The sequence below is a fragment of the Rhipicephalus sanguineus genome, chromosome 4, assembly GCF_013339695.2.
Source record: "Rhipicephalus sanguineus isolate Rsan-2018 chromosome 4, BIME_Rsan_1.4, whole genome shotgun sequence".
Taxonomy (NCBI): domain Eukaryota; kingdom Metazoa; phylum Arthropoda; class Arachnida; order Ixodida; family Ixodidae; genus Rhipicephalus; species Rhipicephalus sanguineus.
In genome coordinates this window covers 160,676,826-160,703,364 of record NC_051179.1, presented here as the reverse complement: position 1 = coordinate 160,703,364, position 26,539 = coordinate 160,676,826, and the positions used below count along the sequence as shown (strand labels likewise).

The following is a 26,539-nucleotide window of genomic DNA, read 5'->3' as shown; positions in this document are numbered from 1 at the left end:
AAACAGATAATGTCACAGCAAGCGGAAAGGAATCTGTGCAATAGCAACAAATTGTAATGTTATACGAAGTAAGGCTAACAGCTGGTTTTTGGATGCCGCCTCGAGCAACCCTACAAAACCGTGGTGTAAGGGAATGTGGCCGTTCCAGGGAGAAAGTCTGTTCCCGTCCAGCCTTTCGCGTTCAGAGCACAGCACGTATAAGTGTATACGTGCCGTTTGCTGATGCGTGCTGGGATATCGCGCGTGCCAGCGATCGCGGTATTTGTCCTTAAGTATATAGGACTATGAGAACCCAGTAAACAGAAGTACGTGGCGTGCATGCGGTTTTACGCGGTACCAGGCGCTTTCAGATCATTCCCTTGCCTATCAGACTCACGTAATCTATGAATAACGGCACACAAGTTCGAAATCGTGCCTAGCCGCTCGTTACCAGACGCTGTATCAAGATGCTTTCTTGGTGGCTATGTATATTCGTGCGCATGATGTCAATGTCGGTTGCGCGCTCATGGCAGGGATTATCGCATAAAATCACAGTTTCACTGCAAGGGCGCGTCGTGCTCGCACGGGCTGCTGGAACCCAGCCACCAAAATCTTGACGATCAAAGATTACGCCGGTGGTACGCAGTTCCCGGAAGGCGCACCCAAAAAGGCCCCCGGCGTTTATTTACACTCGTATAGCATGCCCGATGACTTCATTGCCGCATGCCTTCCGTGAGCACAGATACGGAAGATAGACAGTGCAATGCGACTCAGGCGCGATAACTGCGCGCCAGCACTTAGCAGCACAACCCCTCCCCCGTTTTTTGCAAACCATATCGCGTTATGCCCAGGAACACCAATGCCGGGGGGGGGGGGGGGGTGTACCGAGCATTACAAAAAAAACAAGAATAACGCGTGGTGCAACGAACAATGCATTAATAAAATTCCTTCATCAATACCCCAACGCACTGGACGCTTGACGTCTCCCCGCTCTAGTCACATACCCTGTTGCCGAGGGCACCTAATTAACCAATAATGAGGCGACGGAATTGTCGCCTCACCGTTCAGCCTGATCATCGGTGTCTGGGAGCTGGGAACTCATAGCTCCCTTCGGGTTTCCCCTATTTCTGCAGACGGTTCAGCATCCTTCTGTTACGCTTTAGCGTAAAGAGCGCATCAGTTTTTACCGCGTAAGACCAGGGTGTAGCAACTGCTGCAATGACCGTGGCTTTCATTTGCATGTCGGTCACCCAGATTTATATCGCCAAGAGTGCGTTCTCTTAGTCACCTGGCTCGGTGGCGTTTGTTAAAAGACTGCACTTTCCGCTTCCTTTCAGCGCGTTCGTTAGCTTTCACGTCCAAAAGACCACACTTGACTGGGCCACGCAACTGCTGTGCCATTGAAACGAGGGTTCGAAGACGCCGGCCCATCAGAACTTCCGCAGTGCTGAGCCGAACAATGCCGGGTGTCGCCCTGTAGGCGAGAAGAGCCAAGTATGGGTCCTCAGATTTGAGCACAAGGCGCTTAACTGTCTGCACCATTCTTTCAATCTCCCCGTTAGCTTGCGGATACCTCGGGCTTACGGTGATGTAAGCCAGATGTATCCGCAAGCTAACGGGGAGCTTACGGTAATGTAAGCCTGCAGGTAGAACATACGATGCGCCGGAGGATGTTATCAATTTGGACTTAATACGGAACATGAGGGCGACGCCGACGCCAAAAACCCGTCCAGAGTGTCCGTATAATTGCTCTAGCAATAAAACGGCTGAGAAATTTAGTATTCTTACAGTGGAACATATACATTAGGGCACCAAGTTTCTTTCAGGCGTAGTATTTGTTCGTATTTCTGACACATCTGCGGGAAAACAGTGATAACTTCGACAAAACAATTCCATGCTTCGTATTACCCCGGCACGCATTGTCTAACCTAATGTAAAGTCTGTTTCGATTCATCTATCCAGACCACAGATTTGTTTCTATGGTATCAAATTTATTGCCTGACATATCAAACAAGTATATACACCTTTTTTCACAGATAACGTCAGCGGGCTTGAGGAACATGGTGTGTTTTCGCTCCGCTACCAGCAGTCGGCGTATGTGTGGTTGGATATACATGTCCCATTCTGGCAAAAACCAATAGTGCAGTTGTACATTTTCGGTGATGACTGTCCCAGTGTCCTTTCTAGATCACTGTAAGAAAACTAGAAGAGGAAAAAAAGAAGAAATAAGTACGTAATTATGACAAATTTATTTAATCAAACAAAAATGAAAACAAGTTTTCCAGTTTTATAACGTTCACATGCTAACTTCTCTGCTCGCATTTTGCAGAGGCACTATGTACTCTCATAGCTGTGTCCAAACAAGGCATATGTTTTACGGGCATCTATTTCTCTTGCTCCAAAAGTTCATTTTTTACCAACACAGTGGCTATATTGTTCGAAACATAAATTACCCGCTAGTTTGCTTCTTTTCACAACTGTGCTTGTCGTCTGCAGCATCGCGTGATTATATTTAGTGCTTACTCGCTGCTCACTTCCAGAATGAGATGAATGTGGTGATATTGTACTTTAATTATAAAAATATTATCTGGAATCTAACCTCCCAAAACCACATTACGATTATGAGGGACGCCTCATAATCAAATGCGAAAACTGTTCTTGTCTGCAATCTCGCATGAATGGAATTGAAGGACCAGCATTGCAACAGTTAGCATTCAGGGTGCGCCACTGATAGTTAGGTAGACCGCACCGTTCAACATGACTAAGCTGTAAGCTTAAATATCCTTTGAAGCATTTTCTAAATTTTGTGCATACTCGCTGTTCACTTCCACAATGAGATGAATGCGGTGATGTTGTACTTTAAGGTGGTAGACCACCATCAAAAGTCAATTTTTTTCGCGAGGTCGATTTTTAGTTTTTAGCTTTTTGTGCACCCCCAAAACATTCAAAAAGATCTTGCAACAAAAATTATCCTCTTGTGATCATTAGTTTGCGAGTTACAGAAAGTTTTTCATGCCCCATGCTCGTATAGCGAAACCAAAACCACATTGCGTTGGTTTCGAAAGTAAGTGTTGTTTCGTCTATATTAATAATATTAAAAATACTTTATCAATTTTATTTTTACTGTTACATATGAGGATGTCATTAAACATAACTTCGTGTTTGTAAATGTCTTTAAATCTCTAAAACCAGCCACAAGGGGGACGCACACCTTTTGCAAGCTCTGAAATCTTTCTTTGCGTTTTTCCCAAAATAAGAATTTGCTCCAAAACTTGTGGCGCTAACTTTCATAACTTTTTTGTCAGTGTGTACACTGAACTGAAAATTTGTATAATAATTTACAACATAGATATCTGTGCAGTGAACTAGAAGAAAATAAATTTATGGAATGTCTTTTAATTCACAGCTGATTTTGCAAACAGGTTCAGTCTAAATAGGCTCTTCCCCCCATCTTATTTGGTTTTTTTAACATTACTTCCTTGATCTTTACAGCATAATATTTATCCCAGTTCATTGCATAGCTCCAACGTTTAGTTACACAAACGCCAAAGCTTTCCTGCATTAAGCCACCTAATAGTCACGTAGCACGGTTGGTGTGACTACCATTTTTAATGCAATTTTTGACGAAGATCACCTCTCAAAAAAATAAATAATAAAAATTTTGCGCTATAAATGGCTGGGTAAGTGAAATAAGACATGCTTGTTTTGGAGAAAAAGTTATTTCGACGCTGGCTGTTCTAAAAACATTTTTTTTCAGTGGCCTACCACCTTAATTATAATAATACCTGGAATTTAACGTACGAAAACCACATTATGATTATGAGGGACGACTCATAATCATATGCGTAAATTGTGCTTGTCGCAATCTCGCACGATTGGAATTGAAGGACCAGCACTGCAACATTTAGCATTCAGGGTGTGCCACTGATAGTTAGCTAGACTGCACCGTTCCGCATGACTCAGCTGTAAACTGAAATATCCTTTGAAGCATTTTCTGAATTTTGTGTTTACTCAGCTGCTCACTACTAGAATTAAATGAATGCGGTGATGGTGTACTTTAATTATATTATTAATATCTGGGATTTAACGTCAGCGTGCGCACCAGCGCTCAGGACCGCGTCTTTTTCCGAGCGACGCAATGCCCCCAGCGTTCGCACCGGCCCCCCTCCATGCTCGTTCGCCCGACGAAAACAGGGCGGGGAGTTTTGTCTGCGCTTGAGGAGCAATCGACGGCAGGGTCTCGCACACGGGCTGATGATATCGCATGTCGCACGCTTAGTGCGAGACAGCCGGATCGTTTCATTTCTGCTTCCGCCGCGTTCGTCGCCAGCGCTCGCGAACGTAAAACATACGGTGCGCGTGTCGAATCCATTTGCACTATATAGGGAACATGACCACGACGCCGACGGTGACGACAGCAACCCGCCGAGGGTGTCGACAATTGTTATCACAATAATGTTAGCGAAGAATATCTTAGCAACCCTGCGATATGCTGACGATATAGCTCTCTTCGGCTATGATGGTGACGAATTAGAAAAAAAATTGCCCAGCCACCAATGAATAGCGCAAGGCTGAGACAGAGCAGAGATGGTTGTCACTCGGCTGCTCCCGGCTTGGCTAGGCACTCACACGCCGATGCATGAAGTATTGACATGATCACTTTGGAAATCAGGACTATTGGCTATGTATCGATCGGGTTCGATTGGGAATCGCTTGGCAGTCGCAGTGCCAAGTGGCCTAATTACATTAATTATAATAATTAGCTGAATTAGGTAAGTTAGCTCAACTGACTTAATTTGCACGTTTCGAGGTTTCGTCTACCGTCTTAATTATAGCTTACTTGGCCTAACTAAGCGAATGAGATTACTTAGACTAATTTGCATATTCGACGCGTGGTGTCGATTAATTCATCACAAGTGAACCTAGCCTTAGTTAATTAGCATAAGTAGCACTAATCAACTATTACTTAGTCTTAATTAGGCTCAGCTTGGCTTATGCTGCCGAGCTCGGCATGACTGGGTACACCAGAATCTAAACTATGCCTAATTATTTGACATAATTAGCTTAATTATGCTTACCTAATTAAGTATTAGTATGATCTACTAGGGTTAACTATGCTTGGCTACAATGAGCTTGGCTCAATTAGGCTTGGTCATGCTTAACATGTCTTGACAAGCCGTGCCAGCATGATGATAATTTGTTGTCTACCACGAGAACCGGGCAAACTGCGTACATAACAGCTCTGCTGTACTAGAGCGCGAAAATGCAAGAAGCGCTAAAATGAATATGCGAAGTACAAGGTTAAGGATTATTAGCTTAGCGAAATAGGAAGACTTCCAACCTGTGTAGTCTTACAAGAGTAAGCATGCCTAGGGCAATTACTGAGAATGGAGTCTATTCATGAAAATAAATCTACGAAAGAATAAAATTCCGCGTGAGCTGCTGCAGGAGGCACTTCCAAATACTGACAGGGAATTTACCGCTAAGGCGTAATGTGTCCCTAAGGTGTAATGTTTACAACCACTATATACTGCTGATACTAGCATTTGGGGAGAACACTTGGACGATAGCAGAGAAACTCTGGAATAGTTTAGAACCATAAAAAGCGCGATTAAACGAAAAACGATAGGTATTACAATCTGATACAGAAATATAGTATTGTGGAATAGAGAAGAAACAGTGGTAGCTGACATTCTACTTAAAACCAACAACTAAATAAAGGTAGATCCGGGTAGGCGTCGTAATACGATGGATAACAGTTGGTCAGCTAGAGCAACATAATAGATAAGGAGATACAGGAGACGTTGCCAGGGCTGGCAGATGGTTAGACGGGGTGACGATCTCGGGAAGTTGGCACGCAATAAATGGAATCTGCTCGCACAGGATATGGTAAATCGTAAAGTCATTGGTCTTCGGCCTGCAGTGAACATAACATAGGCCGAAAATGATGATGACAAAGATAAAATTTTATATCGAAGAAGCACAACACCTCTTTATCGATTTTACAAGCTTGCGAACTTAAAAAATTGATCGACCGCGGTCAACACTCCATCAAATGAAGCTTCAACAACTCTAGTAAGCACACTAAGCGAGGCGATATGAGAATTAATCACCTGTGAAATAGTCACCGTCCTTTTTGTGCTATTTGGTAGCGCAAAGTTTTTGCGGCACACTCTGACGAGAAATTACGCTACCTACCGCAAAAATTTATACCATTTGGCCGAATAAAATTGCCTGTTATCTCCACTACCAGTTTGGGCGCTTAAAATACCAATGTCGCTTTCCACACTCGAAAGTGCGTGCAGTAGTAGCAAACCCCGTACGTCTTTATGTATGAGAACTCTTGGAAGATTTGCGAACACCTGATTAGAATTCAAATGTGAGCCTACAACACTGCATATTCAAGTACGCAACATTGCCACGGGTCGACATCAGCCTGAGGCCTCGTCATCACGGCTCAATACATATTTTTTTAAGCGCACAATACACTCGAAGACATCTATTCAGGTATTCCGGCTGAGTGAAACGACGGTGATGAATAATTTCAGTCTCACTAAGTTGAATGTTCGTTCGCCAAGGCGTGTCCGGCTTAGCAGCAATACTTTGGTGAGCTCGAGCTCGAATAATCTCCTCTGAGCAAAGATTTCCTTTGGGAGAGAGCATCAAAGAAGAATTTTATTTTGTGAAAGAGTCAGAACTATATTTTCAGATGGTTTTGCCAATATGTATTACAGAATGTGTCAAATGGTGCGCGTTAGCAAAGGAGCATGATCCTTCGGGTTACTGAAAACCCACAATATGACCTTTATCTTGTCATGCTATGGAGACTTTCACGCACAGGGTGTAGGGTTTGGATGGGAGAGGATAGTCAGTTAGAGTGGTCAATTAAACGACTTCAAGGCCGAGTTGTGCGAGGTACTCACAAAGCACGTAGAATTATCCGGTTCCGTTTGATTCCACGATGCGGTAGAATTATGACAAGGCACGGTGCAATTCGGAGGCGCCAGCTGAAAGAAGAAAATATTGAATGAATGAGACTATTCTTCAACTTGCAGTTTGCAACGTTGAATTCAAGTTTTACTTTGAAGCGCGGACACCAAGACGATGCTCGTGTTCCCTGCTGGCGTCGATTCTGCTTAAGCCTTCCCGTTCCTTCACTCCTGTGGCATACGCAGGGCTTAAAGTCAGGGGGAGCGTGGGGGGCCCGGCCCCCCCTCCATTTTTTAAGGAGGTGCCCGGCCCCATCTTCGGCAGTCCGACGGTGGCACTGCGGCACCCATTTGACAAGTGCTGGAGTTGAATTTTTTGGCAGTAGTGCTTTGTGCGGGGAAATTATACTCTCTAATTTTCCGAATAATGATTTAATCGCGAATGTTTGGTTGACGGGGCGTCAGCAAAACAGAAGAAAACAGGTATCGTCGTACTGCTGTATGCGATTCACTGAGACACTGAACACCACGGGCAGCGCCTCCTGAAACCGCGGGTCACCACACTGTTCGACAGAGCGTCTTGGCACAGCATTCTGTTTCACGAGGCACCTGAGTGTGAAGCCACCAGCTCCTCAATCAGTAATGATTCCCCTTGGTGTGTTTAGTTTGCAACATAATTTTCATTCTTTTAGTTGTGCATCACAAGTCTGCAGTAATTGCAAAGACGCGTGTATTTTGCCTACTTTATTAGGCAAGTGGCAGTGTTAATAAATATAGCATTGTCGTGCCTGAGATTCTGAATCCAGTGAGTCAACTAATGTTACTTACTTTGAGCTCAAATATATTTAAGCTATTACATCCCGTTTTTTTTTAAATCAATCCTAAAATAATTTCATGTAATACTTGATGGGATCCACACGTTGAATAAATCCCCGAAATACATTCGGAATAATATATGTATGCACTGTGCATATATATATATATATATATATATATATATATATATATATATATATATATATATATATATATATATATATATATATATATACGGGAAGACAAGAGACGCAACTAAGCGGTTATCTTCAACGTTGGCAAATAAAATTAAGATAACCGCTTACTTGTGTCTCTTCTCTTCCCAAGTACGTTTAGTCCATTGTAAAAGCTTCTTGAGTGTATATATATATATATATATATATATATATATATATATATATATATATATATATATATATATAACTGGATACTCGGTGATACGATTCTGCAAAACACGTTTTTCAGCCTAATACGTTTTTGTTTTATATTTGGCCAAGATTGGCTCTTGCTACCGCGAAAGTGGATTTTGGCCGATATATCCATAAATCCTGCGTTTATTCATCGGTATGCCAGCTCGCATCCATTGAGATCCATCCATTCAGGGCATTCAGATTTGGCGAGCAAAGCTGCTCGTGAACAACGCACGAAGCCGCAGGCGGCAGAGAACGGTTGTTTTGCTGTCTCAGTTAAACATGAACGACCGGCTATGAGCTAAATGGCAGGACATGCATGTGGTGCCGTCATATAAAGGGCATGACACGCACAAATTTTGGTCTGTCTTTCTGTCTGTTTGTCGGCACGTCACTCGACTCAGCCTCCCGGCCAAAGTTGAACCACTTGCCCAAGGGCCAACCATCTTGAACGGCTGACTAGGTTCATACTTGTGTACACTGTTCATCAAAAAGCAAACATTACGCATATCTGAGGGGCAACATCACTAGGTAAGTATTAGGTGGTGTGTTCCTTTAATAGAAAATACATAGATACGTAATTGTAGAGACCCTAGTTTCTTAAGCTGGGCTGAAAATACGACTGCGCTGAAACTTGCCTTCTTCCGTGCCCTCTGCACGAGCTCATTGTTGTGCTTCGGTTTCGGTTCAGTACTGCACTGTGAGAATGCCATGGGGCGCCGCTCTGGCATTCCTGTTTTACCCAGGCGACGTGTAAATAAAAGAGTGCGTGGAGTGTACTCGTTGAGTGCGGACGTTTCTTCTGATTCGGCGCTTCGCGCCAATCCGCGTGTTCGGGTTGGCTGGCGTCACCGCCGGTCGTATTGGTCACCGCCGGTTTTCGCCTGCTGCTGCGCCGGGACTACCAGCCCGCAACACAGCACTCATGTTTCCCGACGTATTGCCAGATGGCGTCCATATCTCACGCAGCGCCTCTTCTATTGTCTTTAGACGACATTTGCAGCGAAGCACGCAGATACGCGGCCAATTTTCTTTTCTTCCTTCGTCTACAGAAGACCAAACATCATCATTATGGATGCTCCTCACGAGCTGACGCGTGTTCACGTGGCAGCACTGGCTCGCCCTCTTCTTTTCTTTTTTCTAGTTTCATTAAAGCGTTTCATCTTCTAAAGGCGTGTTTTTGGCTCCATGTTAACCGCGCCGCAGTTGGAAGGCTTAGAGGTCCAACAATAAGTGATCAGATACCGCTGTAAAGCACCGCTCGTCGTTAAACACTCATAGATAGGAGAATGTACATGAAGTCACGTACCCGTCCGACTAATGTAAATCATAGGTAGTAATGGGATTGGCATGCCTTGCATATAATGGCTCTCGTGGAATCATTCGAAGATGACGCCACTTGTATTGTTTTTTTTTTTACCTGGGACGAAATATTGTATAATGTCCAGAAACAGTCACTGGCGTCCGTTCTAGCGCACCTTGACAGTTGACAAATGTCTGTTGAAACAATTCTTGCATGTCGTCAACAGAAAACATCGCAGCTGAAGGCGACGACGGCACTGCTGAGATTTATAAGAGAGACGAACTTGGACAAGCGGCTGTGACAGAGATGTCGCGTACTACGCAAGAGTGACCGACGGAGTATGTGTGCTGTGTCATGTGCTATCTTTATCTCTATCTTTCCTCTCCATCTTTAAATCTCCCCCACCCTTTGCCATGTGTAGGGTAGCAAACCGGTTTTCCTAAACTGGTTAACCTCCCTGCCTTTCCTTCTCTATTATTTCTTCTTCCACAGTGCACGCAAGGTGTCGGAGTTTCTTGCATAAATTTTGTTTGTTACACACGGTTATGTTTTAAGGTTCAGTTCATGCTATTGATGATGTCCTCAAGGTCTCTTACTACTTGCGAAGCACCATTTATCTACACCAGAAAAGAAACAATAGGACACTACGTACCAGACCAACTGTAGAGTTCGCAAAGTGGCACGTCACCGGCCCTGGAAAAAAAATCTGCATTTAATTAAGTATCGCCTAATCATTGCATAATATCTCTTTACTGGGAATGTATACCCAATGTAGTATGACTAGCCTATCACAGTAACCACGAGAAGCTTGTACAAAACAAATAATAGCACACGGTAGTTTAAATCAGGGATCGAAACAAACGAAAGAGGCTTTTTGTTCCATTTCTTTGGTTTCAAAAACGCTCCATTTCAGGCAGTTGAAGCTATGGTTCCGACAAATAAAAATGTATAACGGTTCGGTAGTCACCTCACTACACTAAAATAGTTAAGGATCCGGTTTGGCACACCAGGCATTTATATGCGGCTAGTTCTGAGTGATGCTGAGTTAATCGCGCTAACCTAAAACGTTAGAGCCAGCACTGCTCAAATGGCTCCATTCGAATACTCACTAGAACTCATATTTCTTAACTTCCCGTTGCGCCTTCGTGACCGGTCTTGTGTTATACCAGAATGCATGGCACATCCTGAAGTTTTCTCGGAAGGTGGAAGAAATCAGCCGGTTCGCAGACTTGAAGCATCGGTTGAGATTTTTCATATATGCTGGTGAAAATTAGTGCAGATAGCAACATTACGCGTACTCATAAACGCAGCAACGTGTGAGCAATGGTTTCTGTGGAACTGCTACGGCACTGCTTTATTGTGTTCCCCTGTGAGGCGTCTACTCTGAGCTGTGTCTTCCTCATCTTTCCTTCTTTTGCTATTTGTGCTGAGAACGCTAAAAGACCGGAGATTTATACGCATGTGCGAAGAGGGAGATTTTCGAGCCGCACCAAAGCACGTTTGTTGGAGGATAATGAACAACAAATATTCATATCAATAAATCAAAAGGAAACGTTTCCTAGTTCGTTCAGCAAACCGTTCAGCAAAACGTGTTTAACGTGGAAAGCACGGACAGATAGGTGTCGTGCACGATCACGACGAACATAAGGGTAAAAAGAAGAGCACTACGAACAACGTGAATATGGTGTGAAGTACAGTGCTCCGTGATTTAGAGGGCGCAATATTGAGTTTAGTTTTGAGTGAATAAAAATAGGATGGGATTGCAAGAATAATAAACAGCTTTGTCTAAATCGAGGCGTGTTTCTTTAATAGCAAGTATTTTGCATTAATTGACATGCCTCGCGTGAAGTTCAGGGACTCGGTCGTTTACGGAAGGACAGCAATGCACCGCTTACGTGAGTCCCCATTTGAATCAGTTTTTCCTTGGGGGCTGCAGCAACTGATGTAGCTTATACATTTAACAGATATGTTGCAACTGATAAATCATATTATGTTTGTTCTTGTTGGGGCGCATTCCATAAATGTCGGCTCATGTTCGTGTTCAGCTAAGGTGACAATTCGGGTACGGTTTCTGGACCGGGTTCCGTTCGACAACGTGGTTTAACTAGGATAATGCGCCTCACTTTGAGCCCGCATAGACTGTTAGGCCTTTCTTACTATACCAGTTTCATGCTCTCGGTTGTTAGCCAGTTTCATGCTCTCGGTGTTAACCACTGCCTTCCCCCTTGAGAGATAGTAAGGAAAATATTTGTACTCCGCATGGAAAACGGCAACAAAGTAGGAGCTTCATAAATCGCTGATTACATTTCAAGGAAGCTCATTGCATTCAAGAGGAGCCGGGCATTCATCAATAATTATAACGCAGTCAAATCAATATGGTGTTTTTTAAGCTTTCTGATTGTTAACAGAGAGAAAAGTATATGTTTACTTTTACAAAGAAAACATTTAGTAGGCGTAAAGTGCTGTATCGTGAATATAAACTGGGATTAGCTTATCGTAAAATAATTAACGTAAATGGCATTATTCTTGCGACATGCACATTTTCTATCATCCCTTCGGCGATGGGCGCATATGCCCGGCGAAGCAGACGATGGACGACCACGCTGAAGCTGTTATTGAAATTGTTCAGCGCTTAACCGACGCTGCAAATATGTCGTCTAAATAGTCTGTTGTGTCGCTGCCCCGTCATTCCAAAGTCGATCGTGCATGTTCTTCGTCATTCACCTCAGTAGCACTGTCACATAAAATTGCCGGAAATATTGAAGCCGAAGAAGAAACAACGAGAATCAGTTTTTTTTTTCTCTCGGAAGTCTTGGAAAGGCTGCAAACATACCGAAACCTTTCATGATGTGTGGAAGTAAACATAGGAGCGTGCAAGTGTTGTTCTGAATAATGTTAATGTTACTGTCCAAAATAAGTACATTTTGGTCGCAGCAACAAGTTCGGCAGCGCGGTTTACTAACAAACTAAGCATGAAGACGTACGAGCATGAAGCCGCGCTCTCAGAATGTGTTACTGATGTGAAAATCGTGCAATGTCTACACACTTAAAAAAAAATCCGTAAATAGGGGGTGGGTGCTCGAGCCCGAGCACCCACCTCGAGCACGAGGACCGAGCACCTACCCCCTGTTTACGGATTTTTTCAGCGCAGCTTCCATCTTCCACTTCCTGCCGTTTTTTGGTCTACACACTTAGTGTTTTACTATCAAAACCTGGAATGTCAAATGGCGCAATATATTTTGCGCATTCGATATGCCATAATCCCTAGGCCTGATGTGTAACCGCATATGGTAGATTACAGCGATGAGGAAAGGCCAGCTGCGATTAGGTTATATTCTGTGATCAGCTTGAAACCACTTACAAAGTGGTTAGAAAGTAGTTAAACTGCTTACAGTTACAAAGAAATATTACACGGATTATTTTATTTATTTTCTGAGAATGAGCTTGTGAATAATAATTGATGGGATGAAGACTAAACATACTTTTTTTCTGAAGTCTTCACTTGTCTAATTTTGAATCCTCCATCTATTCGGTTCATTTTGGCTCAAAATTGGCTACAAGGTATTTCTGTTTGGAGACTTTGGCTGATTCAATATTACTGGTGGAATGGCTGTAGACTCTGTCTTGTCGAAGGCAGTTGAAAATAAAACCATATGAAGGCCAATAAAACCCTAGAGATATTGATGTGGCAGTGCGCATAACATCAAAAAAAAAAAAAAATACAGCATTCATCAACGGCATTTCGCGCTCTTCCATTCGGAGAAGTATAACGGAAGTATTATCGCCATTCGTGAAGCGCCACTTACCAAACATATTTGTATGTTTGCTTAATCAGCCCTTAAACGTCATATATCAGCTCGCCCCAAATCTAGTAAATGCGTTTACCGAGCTCGAGCGACCCCTTCAAAATCTAAATGCAAAACTCCGTGATTTCACATTGTGCAGTTGGACAGCGTACGAAATGGAGTAGGACAACATCGAAACTGATTATCAGGGAAACGAAATAGCTTCTTCGGAGGGCTTCATTTTTATAACGATAGAAGCAAGTCATGTTCTTAATTTACGTCCGAAATTTTCGGAAAATATCGTGACAGAGTGATGCATGACAGGCTAAGGAAGCATCTTTCGTGGCTTTGAAAGTTAGTTTGTCTCATTGTATATTGCTACATGTATATAATATCTTTTCTCTAAGACCATGCCCAACGAAGAGGACGCCGCTGTCTTCGCTCGAGCTGTGAGCTGAACTGCTAAGCGCTGCAATCGCTGCTGTAAATATATCTTTTAAATAGTCGAAAGTATAACAGGACGCGCCACGGTGCTCGATTGCTGACCCGAAAGTCGCAGGATCGAATCCCGGCCGCGGCGGCCGCATTTTCAATGAAGGCAAAGATGCTTGAGGCCCGTGTGATTACATTAAAGAACCCCAGGTGGTTGCAATTTCCGGAGCCCTCCACTACGGTGTCACTCATAATCATATCTTGGTTTTGGGACATTAAACCCCAACAGTTAATATTTAAGTACAACTGGCTGGACATTCACGTAATATATCGGTGGAAGTGCGGTGTGTCGTCATCGGGATCCTCGGCCGAAAGCTAGATGTTGCGGTGGCTGCGCTGCTCCGTGGAGAGGACGGGAACCTTCCACCTGAATATGAACGCTAGTACTACCAGGAATGTCCGTCTATTCCTGCAATACGTCATTAGATTTCTGTTGAACAAATGATCGAAATGCAGCAGGCATCATCAGCGACAAATCTTTACAGAAGCTGCATGAAACAGCGTTACTTGCATGTGTACAAGTACAAAGTCACACACGCCTAACATTTACATGGCTTGCGCCACTTCCCTGCTGGTAACTTTAAACCTATGGACTTTTTCTCGCTTTTTATGACTCAAGGAAACGTTGACAAACTGATGTTTCCCGAAATTTCTGGCTCTTGTTTTTCGTGTTCTCATATGCCTAATCAGGAGACCCAGAGCTTAACTTCCTCACGTGAATTCGCGCCTTCCTGATCCCAATTAATAAGACGCGCTGTCGTCCGATCCCTATTCGTTTGCTGGTACGCTCACATGAGACATAAAATAAAACAGCGTTAATACGGTAGACAGTATCGTTTTTCTTAAAACCTTAGCGATGCTTCGAATCATGTTAATCCCTCGCGAAAAATCCTCCAATTCTGCAAGCGGCATCGAGAAAGCAAATAGATGGTAGGTTTGGTTAAACGGTACTAACTTATCACTTCTATTGTAAATAGAGCAAGAGTACCTTCTATAAAATTGCGAAACCACTAAAGGTCAACGGCAAGCGTTACGTGCTAATGCAGGAATGTACGTTGTTCGCACCACCTTAATTTGTAGCGATCTTTCTGCAGATATAAGTAAGTATTCTCGATGTGATCGTTTTGTCCTAAATTGACGAATTAAGCGATTCTTCCGTGCTCTCTAGTGTCTACTCTTTATGCAGGCTTCAGACAGAATATCAATATACTGCTATATGCTCTTTGTTCAGGGGCCCATATTTCAATGGCGTCCACTAAGAGGACGTCCATGCAAAAATTGTGTGTTGAACCGCGAGTGCATAGCAAGCTGCATGAGATGTCACTACAGATAGGCCACACGCTATTGACAACAATCACATCGCCATAAAACCGTGTTTTATCATTGTAGCTATTTTTCCTGAATGTTGTGTATTGTGGCAGGAAATCTCGCGTTGTTTGTTTACACTGCGTCTTTAGGACAGAAATAACTTCTATTGTATTTAGATGGGAATTCTTACGCGTTGTCGAAGTCGTAAAAGCTATATGTCAAGCATTCAATCAAATCAATCAAAAATTTTATTCCGGTGTACAGCGAACACTGTGACGAAATTGGGCTAAAGGTGTGTTAATACAACTGACGAGGACCCAACTTTCCTTCAGTATTTCAGGCACATGTTGCAGCATGAATTTGACAAAAGTGTTATGCAGTGATGATACAATAATATACAATGTTACACAATGTGTGAGTTATGCAATGCATAAAGTCACTGCCTCGAATCAAAGTATCTACCATGCTAAACGCAACAATAACAAATTATAGCTAATTGATTATTAGTGTACCACGTTTAAAGTGTTACTTCTGTGTGTTTGAGAAAGAGTTTAGTTGGAGCTTACAGTCCCAAAATTATGGCACGAGGCCTCCCTTTTTTGCCTGCTCGAAGATATTTGGTTACTTCGTGTGCAGCGTCCTTGTTTTCAATGTTAAAGCGTCGTTCTTCCAGATGTTTGCATGAAAGACATCATCGCGATATCAACTGTTCGCTTGAACTGTACAGATGACAATTTGCAGTGAGGTAAAGAGGTCGGCGAGTTGGAAACGATGCACACTTGGAAAATCATACATGGAAAAAAAATGAATGCCAATTAGTGCTCGTATATTTTTCACGTTCTGCTTATTTCTTTAGAAACCTGAATACTCGTAGAACCGAGCACTGCCAGGTTCACGTAAGCTTTAATGCCTCCGCTGATGAATTACTACATGTCCGCCTAGCCACTTTATCAGCTGTGGCTTTAAAACTCACATGAAAATAATACAGAAAGCCCTTATAACTGTTTTAAAGTTTCCGATGGAAAGTAAGCAAGAACGAAAGAAATGAAGAAGGGAAGGAAGAAGGAAAGAAACAAGAACGAAAAAAAGGAGAAAAAAAGAAGGAAAGAAAGGAAAAAGGAAGAAAGGATGAAAAAACATGGAAGGAAATAAAGAAACAAACAAACAAGGAAACAAGGAAAGAAACGAGTAAGGTAAGAAAGAGAAAAAGGAAGAAAGAAAGAACGAAAGAAAGAAAGAAGAAAACAAAGAAAGAAAGAAGGAAGGAAATAAATGAAGAAAGAAAAAAGAAATGTATGAGAGAAAGAAAGGAGGTAGGAAACAAAGCCATAAATAAGTAAGCAAAGACAGAAGGAAGGAAGGCAAGAAAGGAAGAAGCAAATGAAGAAAGAAAGAACTGGATTGCTTTTCCATATTCAGCTGGGTGAATAGGTGGTCTTCCTATTTTGTAACTTACAAAGAATGAATTCACAAAGTTTGTTATTCTTTGTCTTTTTTCCCATGGAGTGTTATTACTTGAGCTGAAGAGATACCGAAACTTTTCTTAAAAAGTCCCTCAATCGATGTTGTATATGTGCCATTCACAAAGAATAGACACTGAAGAATTTACGGAATTTTTACAGGATAATGTGAACATATGCACAAAAAAGGTTCCAATTCCGAAAGACTACGCTGCAGTTGACGGAGAATACGAACACTTCAGAGCCATTACACGCCGGTCTGAAAGAGCTTACCGACGGAGCGCTAGTTTAGAAGCTTACAAAAGCGCTCTGAAAATCCACATTGTCATGTGCAAACGCATGGAAAATTTAGGAAAACGGCGCTGGCGTGGTTTCTGCGGCACGCTTTCTCCTCACACCCCTGTTCCGAGAACATGGTTGGTAATTCGAGCGTTTAACGGCCCTGTAACACAGAGCTTCCCATTTCGTGCCCTCGCTTTAGCTCTACACACGCAGGAAATAGCGGTTGCTGATGAATTTTGTGAACTTATCTGCAGACCTGGCTCTACATCAAATTATGCAACATTTAATAATTCTGTTGCGTTAGCAAAGCATAAAATTAATGCTTGGCATTGGGCACAACATCCTCAACTAGACGCCGCATTGACATTAAGCGAACTGCAATGTGCAATTGCTTCATGTCGTCAAAAGTCTGCTGCTGGGCCGGATGGCGTTACTTACAATATGCTAAAAAACCTCGGGCCGACAGGCATCAAAGCTCTTTTAGACATTTATAATAATCCATGGACAGAAGAAGTTGTAGCACAACCTCGGAAAGTCGCTGGAGTTATTCCGATTCTAAAACCTGAAAAGACGCCCTTGTACCTTGATTCTTTTCGTCCAGTCAGCTTGACAAGTTGTTTATGCAAGGTAATGGAAAAGATGATTGGCGCGCGACTTGAGTGGTGGTGCAACAAAACGGATGTGTTGTCCAACTACTTAACAGGTTTTAGAAAGCAGAGATGCACAATGGATGTTATAATGGACATAGTAACGTACGTGGAACACGAACGCGCCTGCGGTAACGTGACGGTCGCAGTGTTCTTGGGCATAAAGAGGGCATTCGATACCGTCAGTCACGTGCATGTTCTACTCAGTATGTTGGAACTCGGAATGTCCGGCAAGTCCTTGCGATGGATTTCTGAATTTTTATCAGATCGCAAAATATTGGTCCAGACGGGTGAAGGAAAGAGTGCAGAACACGATGTCAAGCAAGGAGCGCCACAGGGAAGTGTGCTTAGCCATTTTCTATTCAACTGTGTCATAGCTGATTTAGCAAGACGACTGCCATCTCAGTTACGATTCTCGCTGTATGCAGATGATGTGTGCATTTGGACATCTGGAACTAATGTTCAGTTAATTCAGACGGCACTACAAGAGGGCATAAATACCATCAACAACTTTTTAATAGAGAGAGGGATGGCTCTGTCGCAGCGAAGACAGCAGCGAAGACGACCTTTATTGATTGTGACACAGCATCGATTCCTTGGCATAGTACTTGATCGGCAGCTATCCTGTACACCACACATAAAAAAACTCGAAAACGATGTTAATGCAACAGTAAATATACTTCGCAGAATTGCTGGTACGTCGTGGGGTGGATCAGTGTCGTCCCTACTCACTGTTCACAATGCTTTAATAAGACAAATAATTGCGTACTCTGCGGCAATCTTACAAGGCCTTTCACCCACGTCGGAACAGAGACTTCGAAGACTTTTAGCTAGGGGATTACGCATATGTCTAGGAGTTCCACGAGCGACTTCCAGTTCCCTTGTAATAGCAGAGACTCGCCAATCTCCCTTCACAGTCATGAGAAGTATAGAAACATGTCGACATTTTTTTCGTCTTCAGACGCAACATAAAACCCACCCATTGGCTCTGGAGATATTACAAAGGAATAGAAGTCATGTTCATAAAGAAATTAAGGAAAGAGCCAGTATATTGCCAAGAAATGAATTTTTCAACTCTGACATTGATTTTCCTCCATGGCTACTTAACCTACCAAAGGCCGAAGTGTCAGTGGACGGCATATTCAGAAAAAATGACATGTTCATTCTAGCCGCCCAACAACTAGCGCTCTGCCAGATATATATGCGATATGCGGACTACATGCATGTCTATACAGATGGCTCCAGTGTACCAAAATCTTCAACTTCAGCATTTATTATACCGCACCTCAAGGTACAAGATTCATTTAAATTATCTCGCGTTACATCGTCTACAACGGCTGAACTATTCGCTATTCTAAGTGCTATAAAATTTATCAATTCTGTAAGAGATGCTCAGAAATGGGTAATTTTAAGTGATTCGCAGACGCACTAACATCACTCTGTAGCACAAAAGCAGAAACAATTAATAATAGTCTGATCTACGAGACACTTAAAGAGCTCACCAAGGCCGATCAAAAGCACCATGAAATAATGTTCCAGTGGATACCGGACATTGCAACATTCCTGGCAATACAGCAGCTGATGAAGCAGCTCGACAAGCACACCGCAAAAAAGATATCGTTTATATCCCAATATCGAAAAATGAATTGCGGAGCATTTTAAAGACACAATATTTCAATATGTGTAGAAATGCGTGGTTCGACGAAAATTCTAAAAGCTGTGATTTATATCATGTCGATCCACTTATCGAATTCGAAATTCCGCTGTCTTTACACAGAAGTGTGGAAACCCTTATTCACCGATTAAGGCTAGGAACTGCCTACACCAAGCATTTGTTACATAAAATTGGCCGTGCTGAAACTCCTGAATGTAATTGTGGATTCGTAGATGAAGACATATATCACCTCCTTCTAGAATGCCCACAGCACGACGCACGAAGACGCCGACTTCAATCATCGTTAATAACATTAGACCGCAGACCACTAAGTTTAAGGAAACTTTTGGGCCCGTGGCCAGCAAGAGGCTTACAGAAGTGTGCATTAAAAGCATTGAAAATTTTTCTTGAAGAGAGTGGCATCCTTGGCCATTACTAGCGCATTTTAGCTTTGTATTGTATTAACGGCAGAGTGTATATTTATGTGTGTTGACTATTTTTGTCTTGGATATGTTATGCAACAGTTGCTGTTCTTTTTTTTAACATCACCGTGTATACACATGTATGTGATTGCTGAATATGTTGTTTTGACTGTTATGTCTTGACTGTTACGCTAAGTTGTATATTGTATGTACTACGGGTTAATTGTGATTAGAAATTTGGACACTATGTACTTTATGTTTATGAACCCTATGTACTCCAGAGCTAAGGAGTAGCCGGCGCCTTATTTGTGCGCCAACATCCACTAACATAATGTGAATTAAAAAAATAGACACTGATATATCTATATCTAAAAATCACTAAGCATGGCGTTCCCGGTAAGAAAGACGTGCAGCGAGTATTTCTTACCATACACTCCACTGTAATCATAGTCCTCTTCACTTTCAGTGAGTTTTGAATCTGCAATATACGTAAGAAAACAAATATCTTGTGACCTGAATAAAAAAACACGTGCAAGTGAAAGAGTTTTAAACGCTAACCTACAAATTCGTTTCTGCAATGCACGATGACTGATTATGCCGGTCTACGTTTTATATTCAGTGGATTAATAATAAAGATCCCACTTTTTCCCGAAAGCTGAAAGCGCCGCCAATGGCATTCCAGCTTACGGCTATAGACCTTATGCAAAATTGCTGCCATCTGTCGGAGGTTTGACGAAACTACCGATTCGGCGCCATGTTGGAGGCTTGTGTCCGCATCGTATTGCTATCGCTGCTATAACTTCTTGCTTGTATCTGCGTCGATAGTCGGCAATCGGGGCATAAAAATGTCAGTCGAGCCTGTACACGTTACCGGCATTTCCTAGTTTTTACGTTGGCAATTATTACGTGTGAAGAACAGCCTCGCAACGAGAAGAAGGTACATGTTTGTCACCGAGTCACATGTAAGCTGGTCGTCGCTGAGACTGAAGCTTCGCGCTTGGTTGTAAATTTTGTCTCTTTTTAGTGTAGCGAATGAAGCGTTGTTATATAGCTATCGGAATATCATGTGTGTGGTTTAGCGCGCGACGCGGCTGAGCACAGCGATGTCGGTAAGAAAGTGCTGTTGACCCATTTCAAAGTGTATTTCATAAGGGACAGCTACGTCGACCTAATGCATTGTGCATATTATTTTTAAAAAATACGTTGTCCTGTTTGTTGTTTTTGAAATAACGTAGTCACAGATGTATGTTTTGCATAGAGCTACCGCACGATTAAAAGGTAAGAAAGGTCCGCTTCTCACGCACGTGAAAATTGAACATGAAACGCGTTAGTTACTCCAAGAAGTAGGCGCCGATTAGCTAGTATTTTATTGAATAGCCTTCCGACATGTACTCGTAAATAACACAATCCGCCAAGAGTATTCGCGTTCACATCGTCGCTTTCGGGGCCTACTCGCGCCTTACAATTTCAACCCGTTGCAGCAAGGCACTTTTGCGTCGCCGACTGAACGCTTGCGAAACCACCTCAGCGCGTAACCAACGGGAGCGCACCGATGGTCGAATGTAACACATCTGCGGGAACAGCATTTTTTTCCCACTTTCATACGAAAAGTGCCACACAAAAGCATCTCTTAATATTTCATAGCACACAGGGGTGGATACAGGATTTTTTTCCGAAGGGCGATCAGCGTCAGCTGGGAGAACCTGACATGTGCTCTTCTCGGGGTTTAAATAAAAAAAGAAAGTAGGGGGGGAGGGGGTGTCAGGCAATTCGGCCCGCCCCTCTGAATTCGGCAGTGATAGGGTGATAGCACATGCTTGAAAATACGCATAGCGAAGCAATACGCGCGCAAAGCACCCCACCAGACGCTACATTTTAAAACTACACAATCGAAAACAAACTACAAACACGTTCGAGCACAATTGGTTTGTTCGCTGAGAATCGATGACGCGCACTAGCTACCTGTCTAACATGTAACTGTTATCGAAATGAAATAAACAAAGTATTGCTGTCAACAGCAGCGCAGGCATGCGCGAGTAGCCGCGATGCAGCTTTGGAGCTCGTACACGAAGTAGGTTTGCCTGTGCCTGCAAAAGTACACGGCGAAAAAAATGTCTCGTTCCGGCATGACACGAAAGACTGTTCTCCGATGAGCTAGTGCCGATGCTGTCACATACCACATCTGATAAGAACGGTGAACGTAAACACGGCGTTAATCGTAAGCAGTAGCTGGAGCAACGGAACGATCTGCTGCTTCCCGTCGGCCGCAAGAAAATCTAATAACACATGGAGGCTAGTTTCCTGCTAACCTTTTTTCAGCATCCCATTTTTCTCAATCTCAGCAACACGGCACACGAAATTATGTTGGCATTGCCGTTCCTATCAGCCGCCACACGTGGATAAGTACGCTCCGTGTGTGCACATGCGGAGCGCGCTTAGCCTTCAACATGGCGGAAATGCGCACTGCGGTCGCTAGATGGCAGCAGATTTTGCATAAGGTCTATAGAAGAGCTGTTCGCTTTATCGAGCATGTTTATTGCAGCAAGCATCCGGCGTGCTACACAATTACTGAGCATGGTCTCTCCATGCATACGCGAGCTTGAAAATACTTCACTCAATGACCACGAAAACTGGCTTTCAGAACGCTGGCGAGGTTTATACAGCGAAACTTGTTCGGCTACTGCAAGCAACAACAGTAAGCAAATGCATGCAATATTTTAACCTATCTCCCAGATAAAGTGCGTTGGCGGGCTAGTTGGTTCTTCATGCTTAGTTTCTACAGCGCGACTGGACGCGGACGGAGAAGGAACACGCAAACACACACACAGCGCTGACTTTCAACTGGAATGTTTATTTTTCATATGCACGTGACGCTTATATAGACACACGCGAGCAGGTGCACACAAAACAAGAAACAAAAGCAGGACCCAAACGCGCATGTTCTGCCGCAATCACAACCAGTTTCCACCAACCTAGAGTGACGCATCCAGATATCTCTTTTCCTTATCTGTTAGAGACAAGGATGGCATGCTGACACAGGTATCATTCATTTTATCTATTTCGTACGCTTCAATAATTTCTCTAGTCAATCGATCTCTTGCCCTGTTGAGAATACTAGTTTTATCAAAAATGGGAAAACAGCCACATTTGGCAGTGAATGGCAAGGTGTCCGGAAATAACTTTCGTGACATTGTACTTATGTTCGCGCAACCTTTGATTCAAACACCGGCCGGTCTGGCCAATGTACACACGGGAACATGACAGCGGGACGGAATATATAACGTCTTTAGCGCAGGCAACAAACTTCTCGCTATGTTTAGTGGAACACGAAGCATTTTCTTTTTCCCTTTATAGCGCTGTGTGTGTGTTTGCGTGTTCCTTCTCCGTCCGCGTCCAGTCGCGCTGTAGAAACTAAGCATCCCAGATAAAGCCGGCGGTGAAGTTAGACACGGCGTTATACGGGGATGCGCACGGAGATATACTCAGACGCCGCGGATGGCCACCTCGGCTCGCTCAACAGTTGACACTTCCGTTAGTTACCTGCAGGGTAAGAGGACCACGACCCATCTTACGACCTCTGAAGCACGGGAAAATGGGCTGACCGCTATTCCGGCTGTCTAAACGAGAGGTACGTAGATGCTTCACATTGAACTCCACTGCCTATTTCATAACGTACCGTGTGCGTTGTGCATGAGGATCTCATCGCACATGAGCTTCGTGCTGACTTCTTCGGCGTCGACGGGAGGTTTTTGACGTAGGGTCCCTATACCTGGTGCCGCAATAAAGCTGAATGATAAGCCGGCGCTGGCAACGCGACTAGTAGAAATCTTACAAAGAACAATGGCGTGTTATGAAACTAACCTTTCTTTCCATCCTCACGCTGGTGTTTATTGTTTTGCTATTAGAAAAGCCACCTACCTTTGGCTCACTTGTCTTCCCTCTACACGACGCTACCAACGCGATTGTTGGCACAGAACCGCCGCAGCTTGTTGTACTTGTGTAAGCAAGGCTACACTCGCGAAATGAAACTTTTAGCGGTAACGAAACACCCGGACTGTGAAAATAACCGTTTTGATGGTAAGCAAACGAGGCAATGAACGGAATAACGTAGAACTGTTTCGTATTCCATATCCCTCACACCTATTCCCTATCCCTCCATGATCTCCATGATTGGATGTGATCGCTTGTCTGTCACGTGATTCAACAGAAGCCACGATGACGTGTAATCGCACACTGGCTATTTGTACGCGGTTAGCCAGTACCCAAGAGCACAGTTATTTTATACTCATTCTTCCTCGCCATCAGTTATTCGCTATCGCTATGCGATTTTTGTGTCGCTTAAGATCGTCTGCCTCCCAATTGACGTCATAAAACCGTGCAAACTGTCGACGTTGAAATGACTTGCAGACACAAAATAGGTCGTTTGTGTGCGAAAGAAAAGTTATACACTCTCACCGAATATCTGGAGAGCGCCGCCTTCCGAATGAAACAGCAAATAGCTGACTGTCAATCTCCTTGGCGCTGGTTACTGATACCTGCCGGCAAGAATGGACTTATTGGCGTAAAGCCAGTATCCTTTGTGGTGTATAAAAACCGAAGAGCCGTCTTTGCGTGTTGCGACGTTACTTCGTGATATTCAACGCATGAAATAAAAGACTCGCGGCAATGCCCCCCTCTGAAAAAGCATCGTCCCGATGCTTAAAAACAGAACATGAATACATGCAATACTAAAGAAAACAAATAAAGAAAGCAAACATTAGAGTCCTCAGGTGCGTTAACGAGCATAGTACGGTTTAAGGCGCACCACATGCACGACCTCGGGTCGAGCTCGGCGCCTCTGAGAGTTCGTGATGCCGTCGGGGACAACCTCGTAGTCGAGTGCACCGAGACGTCGAAGTACCTTGTACGGTCCGAAGTATCGTCGAAGAAGCTTCTCGCTCAGTCCGCGTCGTCGTATTGGCGTTCAGACCCAGACACGGTCGCCGGGCTGGTATTCCACGAATCGTCGTCGAAGATTGTAGCGACGGCTGTCGGTTTGCTGCTGGGTCTTGATGCGCAGGCGGGCGAGCTGTCGTGCTTCTTCGGCGCGCTGTAGGTAGGTGGTCACGTCGATGTTTTCCTCGTCGGTCACGTTTGGTAACATGGCGTCCAGCGTCGTTGCCGGGCTCCGTCCGTAGACCAACTTGTATGGCGTCGTCTGCGTCGTTTCCTGTACGGCCGTGTTGTACGCGAAGGTCACGTACGGAAGGATGGCATCCCACGTCTTGTGTTCGACGTCGACGTACATGGCCAACATGTCGGCGATGGTCTTATTTAGACGATCGGTGAGGCCGTTGGTCTGTGGGTGGTACGCGGTGGTCCGGCGGTGGCTTGTGTGGCTGTATTCCAAGATCGCCTGAGTTAGGTCAGCCGTAAACGCCGTACCTCTGTCGGTGATGAGAACCTCTGGGGCGCCGTGTCGAAGGACGATGCTCTCAACGAAGAACTTGGCTACCTCAGCGGCACTGCCTTTGGGCAGGGCTTTTGTTTCGGCGTAGCGGGTGAAGTAGTCGGTGGCCACGACGATCCATTTATTTCCACAAGACGACGTTGGGAACGGCTCCAGGAGGTCCATCCCGATCTGCTGGAATGGTCGCCGAGGAGGCTCGATCGGCTGAAGGAAGCCTGCTGGTCTTGTGGGCGGTGTCTTTCGTCGCTGACAGTCTCGGCACGTCCTTACGTAGCGAGTGACGTCGGCGGCAAGGCGCGGCCAGTAGTACTTTTCCTGTACTCGTGCGAGCGTGCGGGAAAGTCCGAGGTGTCCAGCCGTCGGGTCGTCGTGCAGGGCATGCAGGATTTCTGGTCGCAGTCCTGAAGGTATAAATAACGACAAGGTAGCTGGCTCGGGCAGGAGAGAAGTTCTTCTTTACGAGGACGTTGTTTTTCAAGGAAAATGATGCCAACCCTCGCCTGAATACTTTTGGGACAACGATGGTTCTACCCTCCAGGTATTCAACTAGACTCTTCAGCTCCGGGTCTGCTCGCTGTTGTTCAGCTAAGTCGTCGGTACTTATGGCTCCCAAGAAGCTGTCATCATCGTGGTCGTCGGGCGGTGGTGGGTCGACGGGGGAACGAGACAAGCAGTCGGCGTCGGAGTGTTTCTTTCCGGATTTGTAAACGACGGTAATGTCGAATTCTTGAAGTCGTAGGCTCCACCGTGCGAGCCGACCTGAAAGGTCCTTCAAGTTAGCTAGCCAACACAATGCATGGTGGTCGCTCACAACTTTGAAGGGCCTGCCGTAGAGGTAGGGGCGAAACTTGGATGCAGCCCAGATGATCGCTAGGTACTCCTTTTCTGTTGTGGAATAGTTCGTTTCTGCCTTTGATAGCGACCGGCTAGGATAACTGATGACCCTTTCCTGCCCGGCAGTCTTCTGCACAAGGACTGCGCCGAGTCCTACGCTGCTTGCGTCGGTGCGGATTTCCGCATCGGCGTATTCATCGAAATGCGCTAGTATCGGAGGCATCTGAAGGCGTCGTTTCAGTTCTTCAAATGCTTCGATTTGAGCCGTTTCCCACTTGAATGGCACGTCGGTCTTCGTGAGGTGAGTTAGCGGCTCGGCGATTCGTGAAAAAAAATCACAGCATATCCACGGAGTGAATGATGATGAGTGGGCGAAGCTGCGGAGGTTCATCGGTAAACCGTGAATCTTCCGTGAATTCTGCCCAGTACATCATCACCGACGTGAGATCGGGCGCGTTTATACTAAAGGTTCGATGAGTTATGACGACTTGCAGCTAACTTTAATTTTACATGTACGCTGTGAATTTTCATTGTTTAGAAAACCATTGCTTTAGAAAACACCTTGCGTCGTTCGTTAAGCAGCTGGCGTCTTTTTCGTTTTGCTTTAGAAACATCTGGCGTTCTTTCGCTTTGTTTTTACAAAACATCTGGCGTCTTTCGTTGGTTTATTTCATCAATCAACGGCGTTTTGAACAAAATTTTTATTGTTTAATCACGCACAGGAGAAATCTCACCAGGCACTACCTTGGAGGTAAACAATGGCTGCTAA

The 26,539-nt window shown here is 44.1% G+C and overlaps 1 protein-coding gene across 3 annotated transcripts in view; it reads right to left on the bottom strand.

Moving 5' to 3' along the window:
- Positions 1–1,955: 1,955 nt before the first annotated feature.
- The window catches only part of LOC119390864 (evasin P672), a 61,891-nt gene continuing 37,307 nt past the window's right edge, over positions 1,956–26,539 (bottom strand). For all 3 annotated transcript variants that reach the window (XM_049414967.1, XM_049414966.1, XM_037658573.2), the window contains exons 3-6: positions 19,915–19,965; positions 10,090–10,130; positions 6,903–6,986; positions 1,956–2,181 (exon numbers count right to left, since the gene is read on the bottom strand). In XM_049414967.1, the coding sequence (XP_049270924.1) occupies positions 2,059–2,181; positions 6,903–6,986; positions 10,090–10,130; positions 19,915–19,965 (299 nt within the window). In that variant the 3' untranslated portion in view covers positions 1,956–2,058. The remainder of the gene's footprint in view (positions 2,182–6,902; positions 6,987–10,089; positions 10,131–19,914; positions 19,966–26,539) is intronic.